A 17,599-nucleotide genomic window follows, 5' to 3' on the forward strand; every position below is an offset into this window, starting at 1 on the left:
GGAGGTGGGAAGAGAATGGTCCTAGAGGTGTCTAGACTCTAGAGAGATACTTTCCTTCTAGAAACATCTTTGCAACACTTCGGAGAGAGATACTAGGACTTCTCAACTTTGAAGCGGCTTGAAAAATAAAATAAAAAAACTAGTTTCTTTTTGCTTGTGGTTTGGGTTTGGTTTACGGGCCTATTACTAGTAGGGTTTTTGGTCCACTTGAGGCTGATGGAATGGGCTTTCTTATGACCCAAAAAATAATGTGGCCTTGGTGACTTTAAGCTCTTTTCTTGTCGTACGGTCGTACCATCTCTTTCTCAATTTGCCCACCTTCATGTTTTCTTGTAGCAAATTTCCGTTTTACGGTTTTACCTTTAAAATCGAATTTTTCTTTAAAATTCACCCTTCCACGTGAGCTCCTCTCTCCGAACCTCCCCCGCTGATAGATAGAAGAGAGTAAAGTGTTAGCGGGGTGCTTTCTTAGGAATCACTTCCGCGTGTTTCTAGAATTCAAAAGCACTTTTAACTTTTTTTTTCCAAATGCTTAGTTATTGGGTTGGTTGGTGGCAGCTATGGCGGGTCGACGACGGGTCAGTGGCGGGTTCGGACGGGTTGATGCCCACTCCTAATAGGTTTAGTAAGATAAGTTAGTTTAAGGCTTATTCACGCAAATACCTTATTAAACTAACTTTCATTATTATTTTACTCACTTAAAGTTAAATTTTCCCACCTTACCCCTTGATCTTTACAAATCACTTTCATAAGCCAAGTTTCGTCAGCTCCGTCCATAAGTTCGTTAAAAAATCTGACATGGCGCCTATGTGGATGAGCATTCTAGTAATTTACTGGCGGATATAGGTGAATGAGACTGACACTATGATTGGGCGCCACGTCAAATTAAGAAATAACTAAGAAAATTAAATTAAGAAACAAACCAAATGAAAAAATAAAACTCAAAACAAATGAATAATCATATGGGTCCCCCTGGAAACTTGTTTCCAACCAAACATGACTCTCAAACATTTAATGTGATATATTCAATACCACATTCAAGACCCCAATTTCTCAATTCCCACCAAAATTCACATATTCATTAAAAGCAAGTTCCTTCAATACCTAGCTGAAAAACTCCCCAAATTCAAACCAAAATCAAACATGACCCATAATGAATATGTAGAATTCAGACTTAGTAATTATCAAGGTGCGAGAAGCTTCAACAAATACAATCCAAGCCCCAAACCTTCATTTAACCCATAGACCAAATTGACTGAAAAATCCAACGGAGTGATCTGATTGGAGACCTGAGTCGTTTAGAAGCTCGAGAAGAGGGAAAAAGACGAAGAATAGTCTAAGGAAGACGCTGAAAGTAGTGGTAGGTTTATGGGAATATGATGATTGTAACAAACCAAACCAAATGAAAATAAAAATAAAAGTAAAAACATCAAAACAAACCCAAGAGGCTTTGAATCTCTCCTCCACCGCACCCCACCACCGTCCACTCCTCTCTCCTCCTTGATCACTGCAGCTTCCTATCCTTTCTCTATGTTTCTTCTCCTCTCTAAATCTCTCTCTCCCTCTCTATTTCTTCACCCTCTCTTTCTCTCTGATTCACGTTAAAACTCAAGATCATGGGTTTCTTTACTCAAAAACCCATATTTGATCTCATTTTTTTCATTCACTCTAAGAAAACCCTCAATCTTAATCTTTTTGATTTGGGCTTTGAATCTCTATTTTTTTTTTCAAAATAAACACCATTAACAAAAAAAACTAATATTTGGTTTTTGGGTATCTTTACCTCAAAAATGAAGACTGGGCATTAGGGAGGAAGGAAGGAGAGGGTGATAGAAAGATAAAGAAAGAAAGAGGAAAGAGGAAGTTGTCGGTCAGTGGGAAAGGACTTCAACAGTGATGAAGCTGGAAGGAGAGGGTGGTGGTGGTGGGAGGGGGCTGGGTGGGGAAGGAGATGAAATGGTTCATTTGGATAGTGGGGGCCCACTTCAAGCTGATATGGAGCCAATTTGGCATGGTGTCAGTCTCACTCACCTTTATCCGGTAGTAAAATACCAGAATACTCATCCACATAAGCACCATGTTGGATTTTTTAATGGAGCCATTGACGAACTTGACATAATTTGCCTTATGGGAGTGATTTGTAAAGATCGGGGAGGGAAAAATGAGAAGATTTAACTTTAAAGGGGCAAAGTGAGAATAAAAGTTAGTTTCAAGGACATTTGCACGAATAAGCCTTAGTTTAACTAGTAGTGGCTTATTGAGTAAACTTAACAATTAAAAATTATGCATATAATAAATGAGCAGGTCAGTTAAGAAGAAGGTTAGATTCAAATAAACCACAAGTCATTCCAAATGTTCATCCCACCTTAAAAAAAAAAAAGTATAAATTTATAAAGTAACCTAAAGAGATGAGATTGAAATTAAAAATAACTAGGATCTTAGGGAACTCTTATGTACATCTAGGGTGTTTTGGATGTGGGAGTTTAAACTGGATTTTGGGTGAAATTTGAAATGTTTGCAAAACTATGTTTGGAAACTTAGCTAAAATTTGTAGATTCATAAACAACTTTAAAATATGATTTAGGGAAAAAAAAAAAAAAACATTACATTAAAGTTAGAGTTAAATAAGTGTAAATTCCTAAATTCCTAAATTTATAAATATTGGATTATGTAATTTTAATAAAAAAGCCACAAATACTACTACCATATTGCCATTATGAATAGCTAGATCTCAACAACTATTGCTACCATACTACTCATTCACCAATTAACGTATCTAAAAAGATATATTATACATTCAATAAATTAGATTAAAATTTTTTGTATGATGCATACAAATCCTAATACTATGAATCTCATACTTTTAAATTTAGTGGTATTAAATTTAAGAAATTGTTATATAGCATAAATTTTTTGCCATCATAATGAGTCGTATGCCAAATGTTTGGGTTATCCTCGTGTGTTTTTCTTTTGTCAATAAAAAGAAAAATTACAAAACAATTTGACTACAAACCGAACCTAATCGGTCAAAATTGATGCTCATGGTTCTTTGTTTTCTGGCTCCTTCGACTGGACTATTCCGTCAAGTACGGATACTCGTGGTTGCTTTGGTAATTTTATTTTCTCCAATTAAAAAGAGAAAACCTAATATCTCTCACGTGTCAGGCACGTGAAGAGACCCGTTCAGCTGAACAGAGCAAAATGGCGGGAAAATACAGTCTAACAGGCTTATATTTCTTTCCCGGCTTCTTTTAGGGTTTGTAGAATTTACGTTACCAACCGAACTCCTTATTTTAGTTGGAAAGAATTTCGCTGATTTTCTACTAACCGGCACCGGAGACGAGAAAGATGCCGACGTACAGTATCAGAGGTATCGATGTTGATTTCCCATTCGAGGCCTACGATTGCCAGCTCGTTTACATGGAGAAAGTCATTCAAGCTCTCCAAAGCGTAAGCTTCCCTTAAGCTTCATTTTGAAAGTTCATTTCTTGCTCATGAAAGCAGAAGATTTTTTTTACAAGGAATTAAATTCGTTTTAATTGAAATTTTGATGGGTTTTGTTTGATATTCAGTTTGGTGCTTTTTAAGACGTGAGTAAGTGATAGAGAAGTTTGTAAGTATATATTTGGATCAATTTTGGTTATGAATGCCAGTCCAAATCATAACAATTGAAGGATTTTGGAGTCAAATATGAGAATGTGCTTACTGGGTAACATGATTTTGGTGCTCTAATAGCATGAATCCTCTTTCTGTGGTTATACTTGGTATGAGTTTGGGTAATTTCTATTTGAAAATAGACTTATCAACATTTTTATCATCATTATTGTTGTGGGATGGCTTGCCCCAATCGACCCAGTGGTCCGAAACATATCTGGAAACAGGGTATTGCTGCGTATGTCTTTCCCTTTATAGACTCCACATTGGTAGGAGCCTTGCGTTTTTCCCATCATTGGCGTAGTTTGTGATTTGCATGTAAATGTAAAATGCTGCAGAGATGTAATGCACTGCTGGAGAGTCCCACTGGGACTGGGAAAACCCTTTGTCTTCTCTGTGCCACATTGGCTTGGAGGAAGAGCTTGGGCGTTTTCTCAACTGGTGCTAATTTGAAGATCAGTCAAAACCCAGGAGACAAATCAGGTGTTTCGTTGTCACAGTCCGTGACCAAAGAGTTTCCTACCATAATATATGCGTCCCGCACTCACAGCCAGATCCGGCAAGTAATTCAAGAGTTGAAGAGAAGCTCTTATAGGTCAGTCATGGGATCAGTTTGCAATTATTCCATATTGGTTAAACCTCAAAATATTATTACTGTTTATTATTTTTCATTTGGTCTATTATTTGTATCAATGCCACCTATTGAGGCACAACTCTAGTGTGATCTCCTGATATTGGAGTGTCACATAAATGAGTGTACAATATACCTCTTTCATTATTTATTTTCTACTCAAAATGACTATGACAATTTGTATTGTACATCATCTATTGCTGTTTAGGACATGCAATTTTACCCATTCTTTTGTAGTTGTTATTTCATTGTATTTTTCATATTTAAATAGTTGGTGTGATCTCAAAAATGGTACATTGTTCTAGGGTAAATTGCTGTGTACATCAAAGCCTATGTTCTAACAAATATTTGAGCCTTTGGAGCAACAAAAATTTTCATTAACCTCAGATATATTTTTATCTTACCACCATAGTTGTTTATATTGATGGTTACCTAATGATACGTATGATTTCTTGTCCTGGCAGAAAAAAGAAGTGCCTACTGCCTAGGGTACAAGAATTATTGAAAGAAATTTCTGAAGAATATTGTATTGTGATGATAGCCTTGGACTCAAGTTATGGATAGTTTTAACATATTTACTGACATTTGATTTCTTAGAGGTGATCTATGATACTCTGGAAATCTTGATAATATAATTGGTTGAGTTGTTGATGATTGCCTACTTGTTTACTGCAGTACATCATAGTGAATGTTGCAACTTTAATTATTGGCTGTTTAAATTAGTATTGACTGTTTGCTCGAATTAATAAAATTATGTTCCCTTAAAAAAATTAGTATTGTCACACGAAGATGATTTCTTACTAATCTTTTGAGGATTTAATGGTTTTGTGATTTTTTTTTTCATGTTATGGAAATCTTTGCCTGTTTTCCTTTTGATTTTCAAAATATTAGAAACTGAACTAATTCACAATCTCCAGGCCAAAAATGGTAGTATTGGGGTCTCGAGAGCAATTATGCATTCATGATGAAGTGAGTTTACTTCGCGGAAGAACACAGACAAATGCCTGCCATTTCCTCTGCAGAAGGCGCGCAAAGCGTTATTGTAGTCATTATTCTCGTGCTGCTGGTAATCTCTGTTTAACTCTGTGCTTGTTAGTCAAGATATTTACATCTATGGCAACATGACAGGATGAACATGGCTGCCCTTTCTGTTATATCTTTCAGTTGTTTTAATTTAGTATATATGCACACAATTTTATTTGTAGAACTTATTCTCTAGCATATTTAGTACCATGATCTATAATGGAGAACTTTTTAGCTCGACTGTAGCTTTAGGAGAATTCTTGTGACTTATAGTTTGATTTAAAGATGTCATTCCATTGTTTTCCGGTGCTTTAGATGCAATGCGAATGGTGATTCTGGGTATTTGTAAGTTGCCTGTAAGTTGGATGTAATGATATACTAAGGGCTGTGACTAAGTTATCTGGGTGTGGGAGAGGGTGGTAGGGGAATGTCATTGGTGGATGGATTGGAGAGTGGTGCCAAGAGTGTGGTGTACCTTTGTCAACAGAAAAACAGACCTTCTAAGATAGTCAAGATTCCACTTTCAAGTCTTAAAATGATTCCTTAGCTGTTATAAAGTGGGTTTTGAGCCAAATTATATGCTTGTTTTTCTTTCCCCAAATTCATGACGTTGTTTATGCTGCTTTACTACTGGCTTAAATATATGTGCATGTGCGTGGCTAAGGAATCTTTGAAAGTGAATAATGTAGATGAGTTCTGAGTTATGAAATTGCTTAGCCTAAATAAGCTGAACTAGTTTACTTTCTAAAAACAACCTGGACAAAGTCATGATGATTGATCTTTGACTAATATGAAAATTGTTGAATGGTCAGGAAGGTTTTCGAATTTATACACTCTCTTTCCATGTCATGTACTGCTGTAACTTGACTGAAATTTCCTTGGAATTTCTTTTGATGTGACAAATATTTAAGGAAATTTGACTTTTGTACATGCTGGTGGTTCTATTGTAGATTACTTGAAGAATAATCCCCATCTTGGAGATGAACCTATCGATATTGAGGATTTGGTTAATACTGGAAGAAAATCTGGGCCGTAGGTTCTTTTATCAATTTATTTCACCATAGTAAAATGACAACTTACGTTTCCCACCCCTTTAATATCCCTTGAAACCTATTTCCATCGTTGCTGAATATAGAATTAGCTTGCTTTTTACTTGTTTTCTCTTTCTTGTAGGTGCCCTTATTATTTATCACGGGATCTCCATAAGGTTGTCGATATCTTGTTTGCACCTTATAACTATCTTATTGATCATGGGCGTAGAAAATCCCTACAGATTGATTGGAAAAATAGTATTCTTATATTTGACGAAGCTCACAACCTGGTAAGGAAAGAGGAAACTGCAATGCTATTTTTCAAACAAAGAAACTATGATCTGTCTGTAAATCTCTGAAAACTATATATGCTGGGTTTTTTTGTTGGTCAGATATATATGCTGGTTTCTGAATATTTTATTCATTCACTTTTAGAACTTATGCAACCTGGAAAAAATATTAACTTCATATGCATACAGAAATAGTAATTTGAATTATCACATGAGTTGTGTGCTTACATAACCTAAACATGATGCAGGAAAGCATATGTGCAGATGCGGCTTCTTTTGACTTGCCTTCTTCGCTTCTTACAGCTTGCATTTCTGAAGCAAAAAATTGTATTGACCTTTCTACACAAAGAAGGGAAGAATCAACTGATAAATCACGTAATCCAGATAACTTTGCAATTCTTAGAGGTAAACCTAATTGGTCTGTTCATCCCAAACTTTCTATTTCTAATCAGTATTATTGAAGTGCATAGTCATTATACCGGTGATATTTTGTTAAGGCAGCTTGGCTTTTTAAATCCCATTATAGTGGTTTTCTGGTTTGGTCAACCCATTACTTGACATTATCATTATTATCTATAGTTTGGGATAGCATGCTTTTGTTATTTCTTGTAGTCATTTCTATGGAAACTCTAGTGTTTTTTATTTTTTAATAAAACTTTATCTGGCCATGCTTTTTACGAGTTAATAATGCATATCTTGCAGCACTTCTTTTGAAGCTTGAGAAACGGATTTCCGAAGTGCCTATTGAATCCAAGGAATTGGGATACACTAAGCCTGGGCCTTATATCTATCAACTCCTAGCTGATTTAAACATCACACAAGATACTGTACCTATGCTCATTAATATAATTGAGGACGCCACTATGCTTATTGAGGAAGATAACCAGCAGAAGGCAAAGCGCAATGTCTGCCGGCTGGAAAGCATTAGTGACATCCTTAATATAATTTTCAGAGATACGGACAATAATCATGCAAAGTTCTATCGTGTAAGTTTGGACATTGATTTGCTAGTTGTTATCACTGGGGACGCTAGCTAGAGCTTAATTCCAATTTTGTTTGCCTTGTTACTTTAGATGATAGTTTTATATTGTTATCTTTGTTGTGTAATAAACTAATGTCTGAATATGGAACACTGTTCTGTTCAATTAGGTTCATGTACAAGAAGTGGAAGCTAGTGCAATAGATGGTTTAAAGGGTAAGCAGAGACTTATATTTCTGATATTTGGAATTGAAATTCATTATTTCATGTAATAGTAGTAGATATGTTTTTTGTGTTCAATAATGAGCTTGTTTTTGCATTTTTGACTTACCAGTTATCATACCACGTAATGAAAATAATAGATTTGAGTATTCCTGATTTTCACGTGCAGTCATTTCATATGACAAATAATAGTGTTTCCTTTTTCTTTTGAATCCCACAAGTTATTATAATATTTATGAAAAAATAATGATCCACCCTTTTAATGGTTCCCCCCTCTCCCCCCACCCTCCCCTCCAAAAAAAAGGAAAAGAAAAAAAATGGTTATAATGTGTTCTAATGAAGGTTTGGATAAAGCAGCATAGTGGCATATGTGAATGCATATCAAAGAAAAACACAAGAATGCTGTACTTGGGTGATATTTGCAATAAGGTGGATGCTCATTAACTACATATGTGCCCATAGTGCTAAAAAGAAACTTTTGAGAAAAATGGGGAAATATGGGTGTAATGTCATTGCCATGTTCTTCTTCAGGAAAAGATATCTGAGAGTTGCATTCAGATGGTAAAATCAATTTAGATCTCAAAATGGGTGGGCTCTGGGGTTCAAATTTCAGGTTGCTTCCACAGGTAAGTTGCTCTAACCAAGTCATAGGACATGATTTCCCTGCATTATTCCATGTCAAAATAGGCCCAGATTAGCTGAGGAATGTACTTTCCGAGTTCCTTGAATTTAGAACTGAAAGGTGTTGCCAGATGTGAGTGTAGTAGACAACACCGAGGGAGAGTGGGGGAGAGGCAAATATGCTAAGACATGATATTGGAAAGACAGGTTCAAGTTGGAGTTCCTTTGATTTTTTAAGCCCTTTGCTGGAATTTGGCGATCCAGTATATTGCTCAAAATTGTCAGGTGAACAAAACATTTTATTATAAAATTGTGGGTTTCTCACCTTGTGTTGAGATTATAAAATCCCACATCAGGTATTTCAAGTCTTGCACCACAATATATAATATACTGGCCTTTTCTCCCATTGCAAATTGGTTTTAGGTTAGATGCTCTAACTTTAAAAATAGGCCTTAAAGTAGCCCAAGCAAAAGAAGATGTAGACTTCAGTTGGGTTTATTCTTCATGCGACTTAGCTTGCATTTCAATGGAACCTGCCTATGTATTTAGAGTGTGGAGTTCGTTTGTCCCCCACTTAGTGCAAGCAGCAAGCTACCATATCTTTTTTTGTATGCTACAACTACATCTTGTATTCTACAAGATGAATTTTTAGTGTTTGGATCTGTATTTAAAGATTTATGTCTTGTGATGATTATGAATGAGTGTGCATAGAGTATCTCATTAAATTTCAGTTCGTGAAGGCCTGAAGGGGAAAACAAGGAGTTAGGCACTCCTTTCAAGGCCAATCAAATGGATGATGACAAAGAGAGGAATTTTGTGAAGAATCCATATATAATCCCCCCCCCCCCCTTTTTTTTTTTCTTCTATGCAACCTAATAGAGCATTACAGAGATGGATTTCTAATTGTTTAACAGTATTGTATTGTATACGGGAGTGGGAGAGCCATAAATGAGCTGATCAGTATGCTGGTTGGGCTTTTTCTCCTTGCTGTGAATGAACTGATTAGTTTGCTAGTCAAGCTTTGTTTTTTGTTTTTTTTTCTTGTCTTATTTAGGGATCTGAACTGGACTTTCTAACAAGCCAAGTAGATTGACCTTTTCAGATTAAGCATTTCATATTGATGACATGCGATTGATGACATGCTTTCCCGTATAGTGACAATTGTGTTCTTTGTCCTTCGGTTCTAGGTAAGGCATCCAGGACACTCAGCTGGTGGTGTTTTCATCCTGGAATTGCAATGGAGGAATTCTCCAAGATGGGTGTGGGCTCTATTATATTGACATCTGGCACATTATCTCCCTTGGATTCATTTGCACATGAACTGAAACTGTAAATGACTTTTGTGCTGTTTATTTTCCATTTGGATTTTCTGTGGCTGATATAAATTCTAAAAAAGAGAATGATGTTGTGTCCCAGAGATTTCCCTGTGCGGTTGGAAAATCCTCATGTTATTACCTCAAGTCAGATATGGGCTGGAGTTGTTCCAGCTGGCCCTTCTGGTCACTGTTTCAACTCCTCTTATAGAAGTCGTGATTCTCTCGAATACAAGCAGGATCTTGGAAATGCTATTGGTACGTAATATAATCACTGGTAATAGTAAAATAAATTGATGCTCTAATTGCTATTTATGATGCTACTGATTTGGACACCACCTATTTTGATAAATTGGGAAAGGTTAGTAGTTTCTTTGAACCCCTGTTCCTCAAAAAAAAAAAAGCTTCACATTTCAATCTTATTTTATTGCGATGAAGTGCTGGTATGAATTTATTGCACTTGATATAGCTATTAAATTTTGCCTGTATGCAGTTGATGTGTAAATAAGCATCGTATTAGTTTGGGCATTGATTCTATATGTTAATTAGCAATTGATATTTGGATGATTTTTAATTTTCATGTTTCAGTCAATTTTGCTCGGATTGTTCCTGATGGATTGCTTGTATTCTTTCCATCTTACTATATTTTGGACCAATGCATTGGGTGCTGGAAAAATATGGTAAGGAACCAAATACATTCTGTGAAGAGGTCAAATTGGTTTGCTTTTATCTGAGGATAGAATATGTTCTGTTGATGCAGAGCCATGCCAATTCAACTACAATATGGGATAGAATCTGCAAACATAAGAAACCTGTTATAGAACCTAGACAGTCTTCATTGTTTCCTTTGTCAATTGAGGTGACTGGCATGACCCACAACAATCATCATTTTTTCATATTTATATTTATATAGTCTTCCACTCACATGTTCCTTCTGATTATTTTTCTGTCAGGACTATATGGCTAAGCTGAAGGACACCTCAGCTTCTGGTGCAGTATTTTTTGCTGTTTGCCGTGGCAAGGTATGTCTGGTTCCTGACTTTTCAGAAATACTCACATCTTGGGCTCTAGCAGACTTCTGCATGTTGTGTTCATTGATAAAGATTGGAAGATATTTGTTTGTGAACATTATGCATTAGGGGTTTTTGAAAGCCTCCTAAGCTATATACTGTATAAATTGCTTTTAAACAAAACCTTTTTGTATTTGTCTGGCATCAATCTCACCTTGTGATGCTTAAGTATCAACTTATTTGATAAGAGCTTTGATCATATTTTGTGAAAGGGCTCTTGTATCTCAATTGTCACAAAAAAAACTGCCTTGAAATGTGTTGTCATTTGTACACCAGTTCCAAAGCAATACTCTCTTGTGCTCAATATACACTTTTATGGCCTTACCTGCACTGTACATATACATACATATTTTCTGACATGCACGATAAGTTAACAGATGTAATGATATATCCAGACACTAGCTGCTCTAGACCGTCTATGTGGCTAGCAAAGTAGACATTAATGCTGAATTGCAGGATTTCTCTGATTCCAAGAGTCATACATTATCTTTTCTTGGTTTAGGCTTCCTATCTTTAGTATTAATGAGCTTTTTCAATTCCTAATAACAATTTTATTCTACTATATATATATATATATATATAATCTCTAGACTGTCCCTCTGGAAAAATAAACTAATGATCATTATTGGTTGTGAATAATTTATCAGGTAAGTGAAGGATTGGATTTTGCTGATCATGCTGGAAGAGCCGTAGTCATTACTGGTTTACCATTTGCTACAAGGAATGATCCTAAGGTTGATAATACTTCCCCTTTGTTTCTCCTTCAGATTACTTTAATATATGTGTGTATCATCGTAGTGTTGGCTGTTTTAAGAAGTTGAAATTGAGACTGGCAGTTTTGTAAAGCAACTCTAATATTGCTATTGGTACTGAATCATGCTGTAATTTGTGATTTAATTTTTTGAGTTGCTTGATTGCAAGCATTGATGATGATTGTTGAACATGATATGAAAATTAATGCTTAGTAGTGAAGTGTTGATTTACCTGAGTCTACCTCTCAAATGTGATGTTGGCCCAGTGAAATTATTGATGTTTAGACATTAGATAGGAGTCTGCTGCACAAGTATGTAGATTGGCGACAGATTTAATCGGAGTTACTGAGCTTTTATCCTTCTTATTTGAACCTTATATAGGGAAAATAAATATTATGCATAAATTACATATTATTATAGATTGATCTGATAAGCATGAACTTTTTATTTCTGTTTAGACTTTTTAAAGTTAGAATGTCCAACCCAAAACCAATTGGCAATGGGTGAAAAGACTCATGATTTTATATATTGTGATGCAAGGGTTTCAAATACCTAGTGTTATATTCTCAAAACTCCCCTTCACATGTGGCCACATTAAGCTAAACATGTAACTGATTATATCGGGTGACGCGGAGCACATGTGGCTATATTGGGATTAACACATGGATGATCCAATGGGTGTGTATAGCTCTATATGACATTTAGCCCAACTAATGTCGGACTAGTAGTCAACACTCCCTCTCACGTGGAACCCCTCTTTTTAGGTGGTTAACACGTGGACAAGTGATCCCTCCTTTGGGTGATTGGATGTTTTATGTGCAGTCCCTATAAAAAGTAACCTACAGTTGGTGGCCCTGATACCGTGTTAAAGTTAGAGAATTCAACCCAAAACTAATTTGTAATGGGCTAAAAGACCCATGATTTTATATATTGTGACACAAGGCTACTACATGAGATTTGTATTCTCAACAAGACTGAACTTTGTATGTATTATATATATACACAACTAAAAAATATGTATGCACGTATATAATTTTGTGTATAAATTTATGTTTCATGGTAATGATTAATATTTATCTGGATATAATGTGTTTGACATGTTTTCTCTCATTCTATACTAATTCATTACTGTGGTCCATCAGTAACTTTTTACTCTGATGTCGCATGATATGATAGAAAATAATATCAGGCACATGCTATTAAATTTGGTTCTTATGTTTGCCGTTTGTTATGTTTACATGTATAGTTCTGGCATCTTATTCAAATTTCCATACTGTACATGTGATGTGACAACATAAAACAGGTTCGTCTGAAACGTGAGTACTTGGATCAACAGGCACATTCCCAAAGGCAAGTATGTAAGGTAATGTCCAGTATTGCTTGATACGAGATGCCATTTTGAATTAGTAGGAGCTTTCCTTATTGATTTTTCCAATTCCCCTACTAATTTTATCGAAACACTGAAGTTGCAGGTTCTGTCTGGAGAAGACTGGTATAATCAGCAAGCATCACGAGCTGTGAATCAGGCTGTTGGACGTGTAATCCGTCATCGTCATGATTATGGAGCAATTATTTTTTGTGATGAAAGGTTTTTTTTTTTCCCTTCTGTCTCACTATTTGTTAACAGTTTTCAGTAAAGTTTCATGATGTTTTCTTCTCATTTATATTAGAATGTATAATGATGAAATGTAAAATCAACTTTACCTTGTCAACCAGATTCCAGTTTCAAAATGCTAATGTGTAAATAATCATAAACTTGTTTTTACAAATCCTCACAAAACATGGAGAACAAACCATAAAGTTATAAACTTCTATTGTAATGTTTCTTTCTTGACTAAGCATAGTTGGAATATTTACTTTAATACTTTACACAGTTATGACTTTAATTTACCAATTCTGAAGTCCTACAATATCTTGAGCACTTTTTACTACCTGATTTTTTATGAAAATGATAGAATCTAAATTCAGTTGGAATGTAAAATCTTCATTGCAGTAGTCATAAATTTGCGTTGTATGGGCATTATTACAATTCATTTGCAATATATGGATTCTAAATTATTTATTGCTTTAATGTTTTTGATTTTTACAGAGGTATGTAGAAGATACATAACCACTTCTTTGGGTGATTTATAATGTTTATGTGGCTTACCCATTTTATGATAACCGTTTTTATTTCTGTTTTCATTAATAAATGGTTATCAAAAACCATGTTGGACATAGACTCACAAGATTATAGTAAAAACGTTTGCCACTCTTAATATGTTTTCCTCCGTAGTTTTCTTTTCATTGGTCTACACAATCATTTATGATTTACAATAATGAACTCTTGACTTGTATGTATATACGTATTTTATTTAACTTTGGAGTTATTAACAGGTTTGCACATCCAAATCGTCAATCTCAAGTATCGCTCTGGATACAGCCTCACATCAAGGTGCTTTTTGTTTAGGCATAAACTTTTTGATGTATATAAAAACTTTTGTACTTATATAGTCTTTTTTCAGTGTTACTCCAAATTTGGGGATGTAGTATATATGTTGACCCGATTCTTCCGGGATGGAGGAGCTCGGGGTCCTACAAAGCCGAAGTTATTACAAAGTGAAAAATGTGGTAAGAATAGTGCACTTGAAGGATAAATTTCCATTAGTTTTCTTGAGATCTGGGGCTTTTAACAGTATGGTTAATGTTGTTCCCAAAAAATCATTTTGAAGCACACATTGTATCTACATTCTTATCTTGTTATAAGTACAAACTTTACCTCGCCAGGTCCACATGTTTTATGTGTTATGACCAATACTCTAATTGGTCGGGAAAAGTTTTCATCGTTTTGTCATAATGGGGATGACTTCTTTGATAAAATCATTTATGTGGTTGTAAAGTTCGATCATTTTATATGGATTCGCATGCAATTTAAATGTGGAAATCTGGTAAAGGTATCACCACAGGCATCTTTGAATGAAGGAAACCCGCTTCCTTCAGGTGGCCTTTCTAAACCCCTAATAAATGAAGAAAGCATCAAGCAGTTGAGACTTTTTCACTACCTTTAACAGTACCATTGGCTATGTAAATTTAAATATTTGCTTTAATGTTTTCTTTTCATCTAGCTTACACACCCTATCATTCGTCAAACTCACCTTTCTGACATGTTTTCTTATAGACGCAATTTCTACTACAAAATCAGTACTTGATGAGCAGATAAATGAAGCCCCATTGGATGATAGACCATCTTCTTTAGGTTCATCTACTTCAGTTCATGGTAGATCATCTCTCTCTTGCCTGCAAGTTCCCCTATATGTATAAACTAGACTCGTGCTCTGGCTTGTTTTTAATTCAGTTTTGTTGACATGAATTTCTCTTCCAAAGATTTTGTGGTCTGTGGATTTCCACCAAACAGGGCATGGTGTAAACTTGCATTCTCTTTTCATTTGATTCAAAATTTTCTTCCATGTATATGCTAGGATGTAAAATGGATATGGGAGAATGCTCTTCATTGCCTTACTGTTATGCTTTATCCACCTGGGAATCTTCAATTGAAATTTTCAAGACTGTCTTGTAACATTGCATCTGCTTTACTATTTTCCCATTTATCAGCAAATGATAAAATTTACTTGAGTCAATTTTCATGTGGCATTGTGTCTGCTCTTGATTGTCTTACTGTTATGGTTTTAGTACTTATCTGTGCTAAAAAGTTTCAGCAATCTGCAATTTTACAATAAAATGAAGATTTTATGTAAGTGTCAAATTGCAGATTGCTGAAACTTTTTGGCACAGATATGCACTGCCAAATTCTTTTGACTATTGGTTAATAAAGAGGAAGAGAGCTTGTTATTCTATATAATGCTCGAATGAAGCTCAATTATTCAGAATCGTAGTGTGTCTAAAACAGGGATATTTATGCCCATTAGAAAATTGACTATGTTTCCAAATATTTGAGTGATGAATGTCAGTTCATTTGTGATCATGTTGCCTTGATTGAATGAAGAAAATAGCTGGTTTCTCCAAGAAAGCATTTACATAAAGCCACTTCAAACTGGAACCTTAGATACAAACTGTATGTTATTATCCGTTAGCTTTTTCTTGAATTTCTTTCCAGTATTTAATCTGAACCCTATTGTCATGCCATTTCCATTGCCGATATGTAGAGTATCTTTTTGACATGCTTTGTGATGTGACAACCTTTGAATGCTGCAGCCAATATTGATTTTTTTTACTTCTTTTGCAGGAAGGCCAAGGATAATATGTGATTTGAAAACTGAGCAACCTCCGGGCAAATTTTACCTGGATAAATTTCTCCGTTGGGTAAAATCATTACCCCTGCAGACACTCATATTATTATGTAAAAGTTATGTCAGAACTTGTTTTATTAGTGTGATCTGATTCTTGGTGATTTGTACTTGCAGACAACAGCAGTGGGTCAAGACTGCCCTGTAAAGTCAGCATCTTCCCCACTTGAAGCTAGAAGCGAAAAACTTTTAAGCCTGTTGGGGGAAGTCCTTCCTGCCAATCGCTCATCTCTTACTTGCTGCAAGGATCAGTCTGTGTCACTGAAGTGTTCAAATGATCTATTCCGAAAGGAGAAAAAACTGCTTATTTGTGAAAGGGAAGCTATGCAATATCAAGATAGTAAAGTAACTGGGTTTCCTGGTAAATCTACATTAAATGAGAAACGAGGTGAAGGACTGATAACGCCTTGTTCTGCAAAGAAGTGTAAATTAAGCACAGAGCATGGTGCAGTGCAACATATTGACAATTCTAATAAGCATTCATCTCGTGCAAAAGATTTTGAGTCATATGGCCTTTTTTCCACTACTAATTCATTGAGAAGTGAGAGTTCACATGGATCTGCCAGTGCAAGTGCACAAAATGCTCAAGTTGGTTCAGCGTTGCTGCACAAAGACAATAGGATCATGCAAAAGGGAGATGCTGAATTTCTTCTTAAGAAAAAAGAGAGTGTAATATCCAGCCCTGTGCCTTCTGGTGATGAGGAAACCAGAGGATCTGAATTTCTAGTTCAGGTGAGGGTTCTGATGATGTAAATTTGTTTTCCATAGCTATGCATTTGAATTTCTAGAACTCTTCTGGCTGACTTGTGTTTGGTACTGTTTCTTCTCTGGAAGTACACAGTTTTCCTGTTTAAGTTGTCAATGAACTTTGGACGAAAAAAAGTTGTCAATGAACAACTTGGTGTTGAAGATGTTTTCCTTATGCCTTACAGGTTGAACAGAAACTTAGTGCTTCGGAATATACAGAATTTGTCAATTTGATGAAGGCACTTAAGTCCAAAGCAATGAAGATAAATGAAGTATTGCAATCCATTGCAAGATTGTTTTCTGGACCAGAGAGGCTTCCTCTTCTGAAAAGGTAATATTCCTATCTACGCTAAATATATATATATATATAGTCATGATCTCCTACTAATTGGTGAGCGCGAAAATTTATGTTTGCCAACTGTTGGTTAAAAAAGAACAGCCGACTTTAATTCCAAAAAGAAAGTACTTCATTGGAATTTGAATTTCAGCCATTGGATTTTAATCCGATGGTTGGCGAGCATAGATTTTGTACTAAGCGGTGGGTAAACGATCAAAACTGTGCGTGTCTATATATACTATGAGTTTGGCATCTCATATTTGAGGTTCTCACTATTTTTCTGTTGCAATTGTCAACAGATTTAAGGATTTTCTCCCTACAAAATTTCATTCTACATATGAGCGCTATTTCATTTTTTCAAAAAAATGATGGGTTTCTCGACTTCCGAGGTAAGGAACTCTAAACTTCTTAAAAAGCTGAAATATAACGTTTGTTTCTAGTGATGATATATATACCCACACATAATGTTTTCTTGCTAGATTGTGTATTTAGACCACAAAACAGACACAAAGTTGCTCTAATTTGATAGGTTGATAACTCCCTACATGTATTCCTAACACATTAAAAACATAAAAGACCGCCTCCTTAAGAATAAGTCGTATATTGCAATTTTAAAGAGTTGAGACGGTGTTTTGAAAAATGAATT

The 17,599-nt window shown here is 35.3% G+C and overlaps 1 protein-coding gene across 1 annotated transcript; it reads left to right on the forward strand.

The window, feature by feature from the left end:
* The first annotated feature begins 3,318 nt into the window (after nucleotides 1–3,318).
* On the forward strand, nucleotides 3,319–17,356 carry LOC147287194 (RAD3-like DNA-binding helicase protein). The gene is given in 24 exon segments (XM_086240888.1): nucleotides 3,319–3,450; nucleotides 3,993–4,249; nucleotides 5,203–5,351; nucleotides 6,259–6,340; nucleotides 6,482–6,629; nucleotides 6,878–7,034; nucleotides 7,332–7,615; nucleotides 7,779–7,824; nucleotides 9,639–9,780; nucleotides 9,868–10,022; nucleotides 10,353–10,444; nucleotides 10,525–10,623; nucleotides 10,718–10,786; nucleotides 11,482–11,568; nucleotides 12,890–12,949; nucleotides 13,053–13,174; nucleotides 13,963–14,020; nucleotides 14,091–14,196; nucleotides 14,744–14,842; nucleotides 15,809–15,885; nucleotides 15,987–16,601; nucleotides 16,802–16,947; nucleotides 17,253–17,301; nucleotides 17,303–17,356. Coding segments are annotated over 24 exon segments (3,255 nt in total). The 5' UTR covers nucleotides 3,319–3,348.
* The last annotated feature ends 243 nt before the right edge of the window (nucleotides 17,357–17,599 follow it).

The sequence above is a fragment of the Dryas octopetala genome, chromosome 4, assembly GCF_963921425.1.
Source record: "Dryas octopetala chromosome 4, drDryOcto1.1, whole genome shotgun sequence".
Taxonomy (NCBI): domain Eukaryota; kingdom Viridiplantae; phylum Streptophyta; class Magnoliopsida; order Rosales; family Rosaceae; genus Dryas; species Dryas octopetala.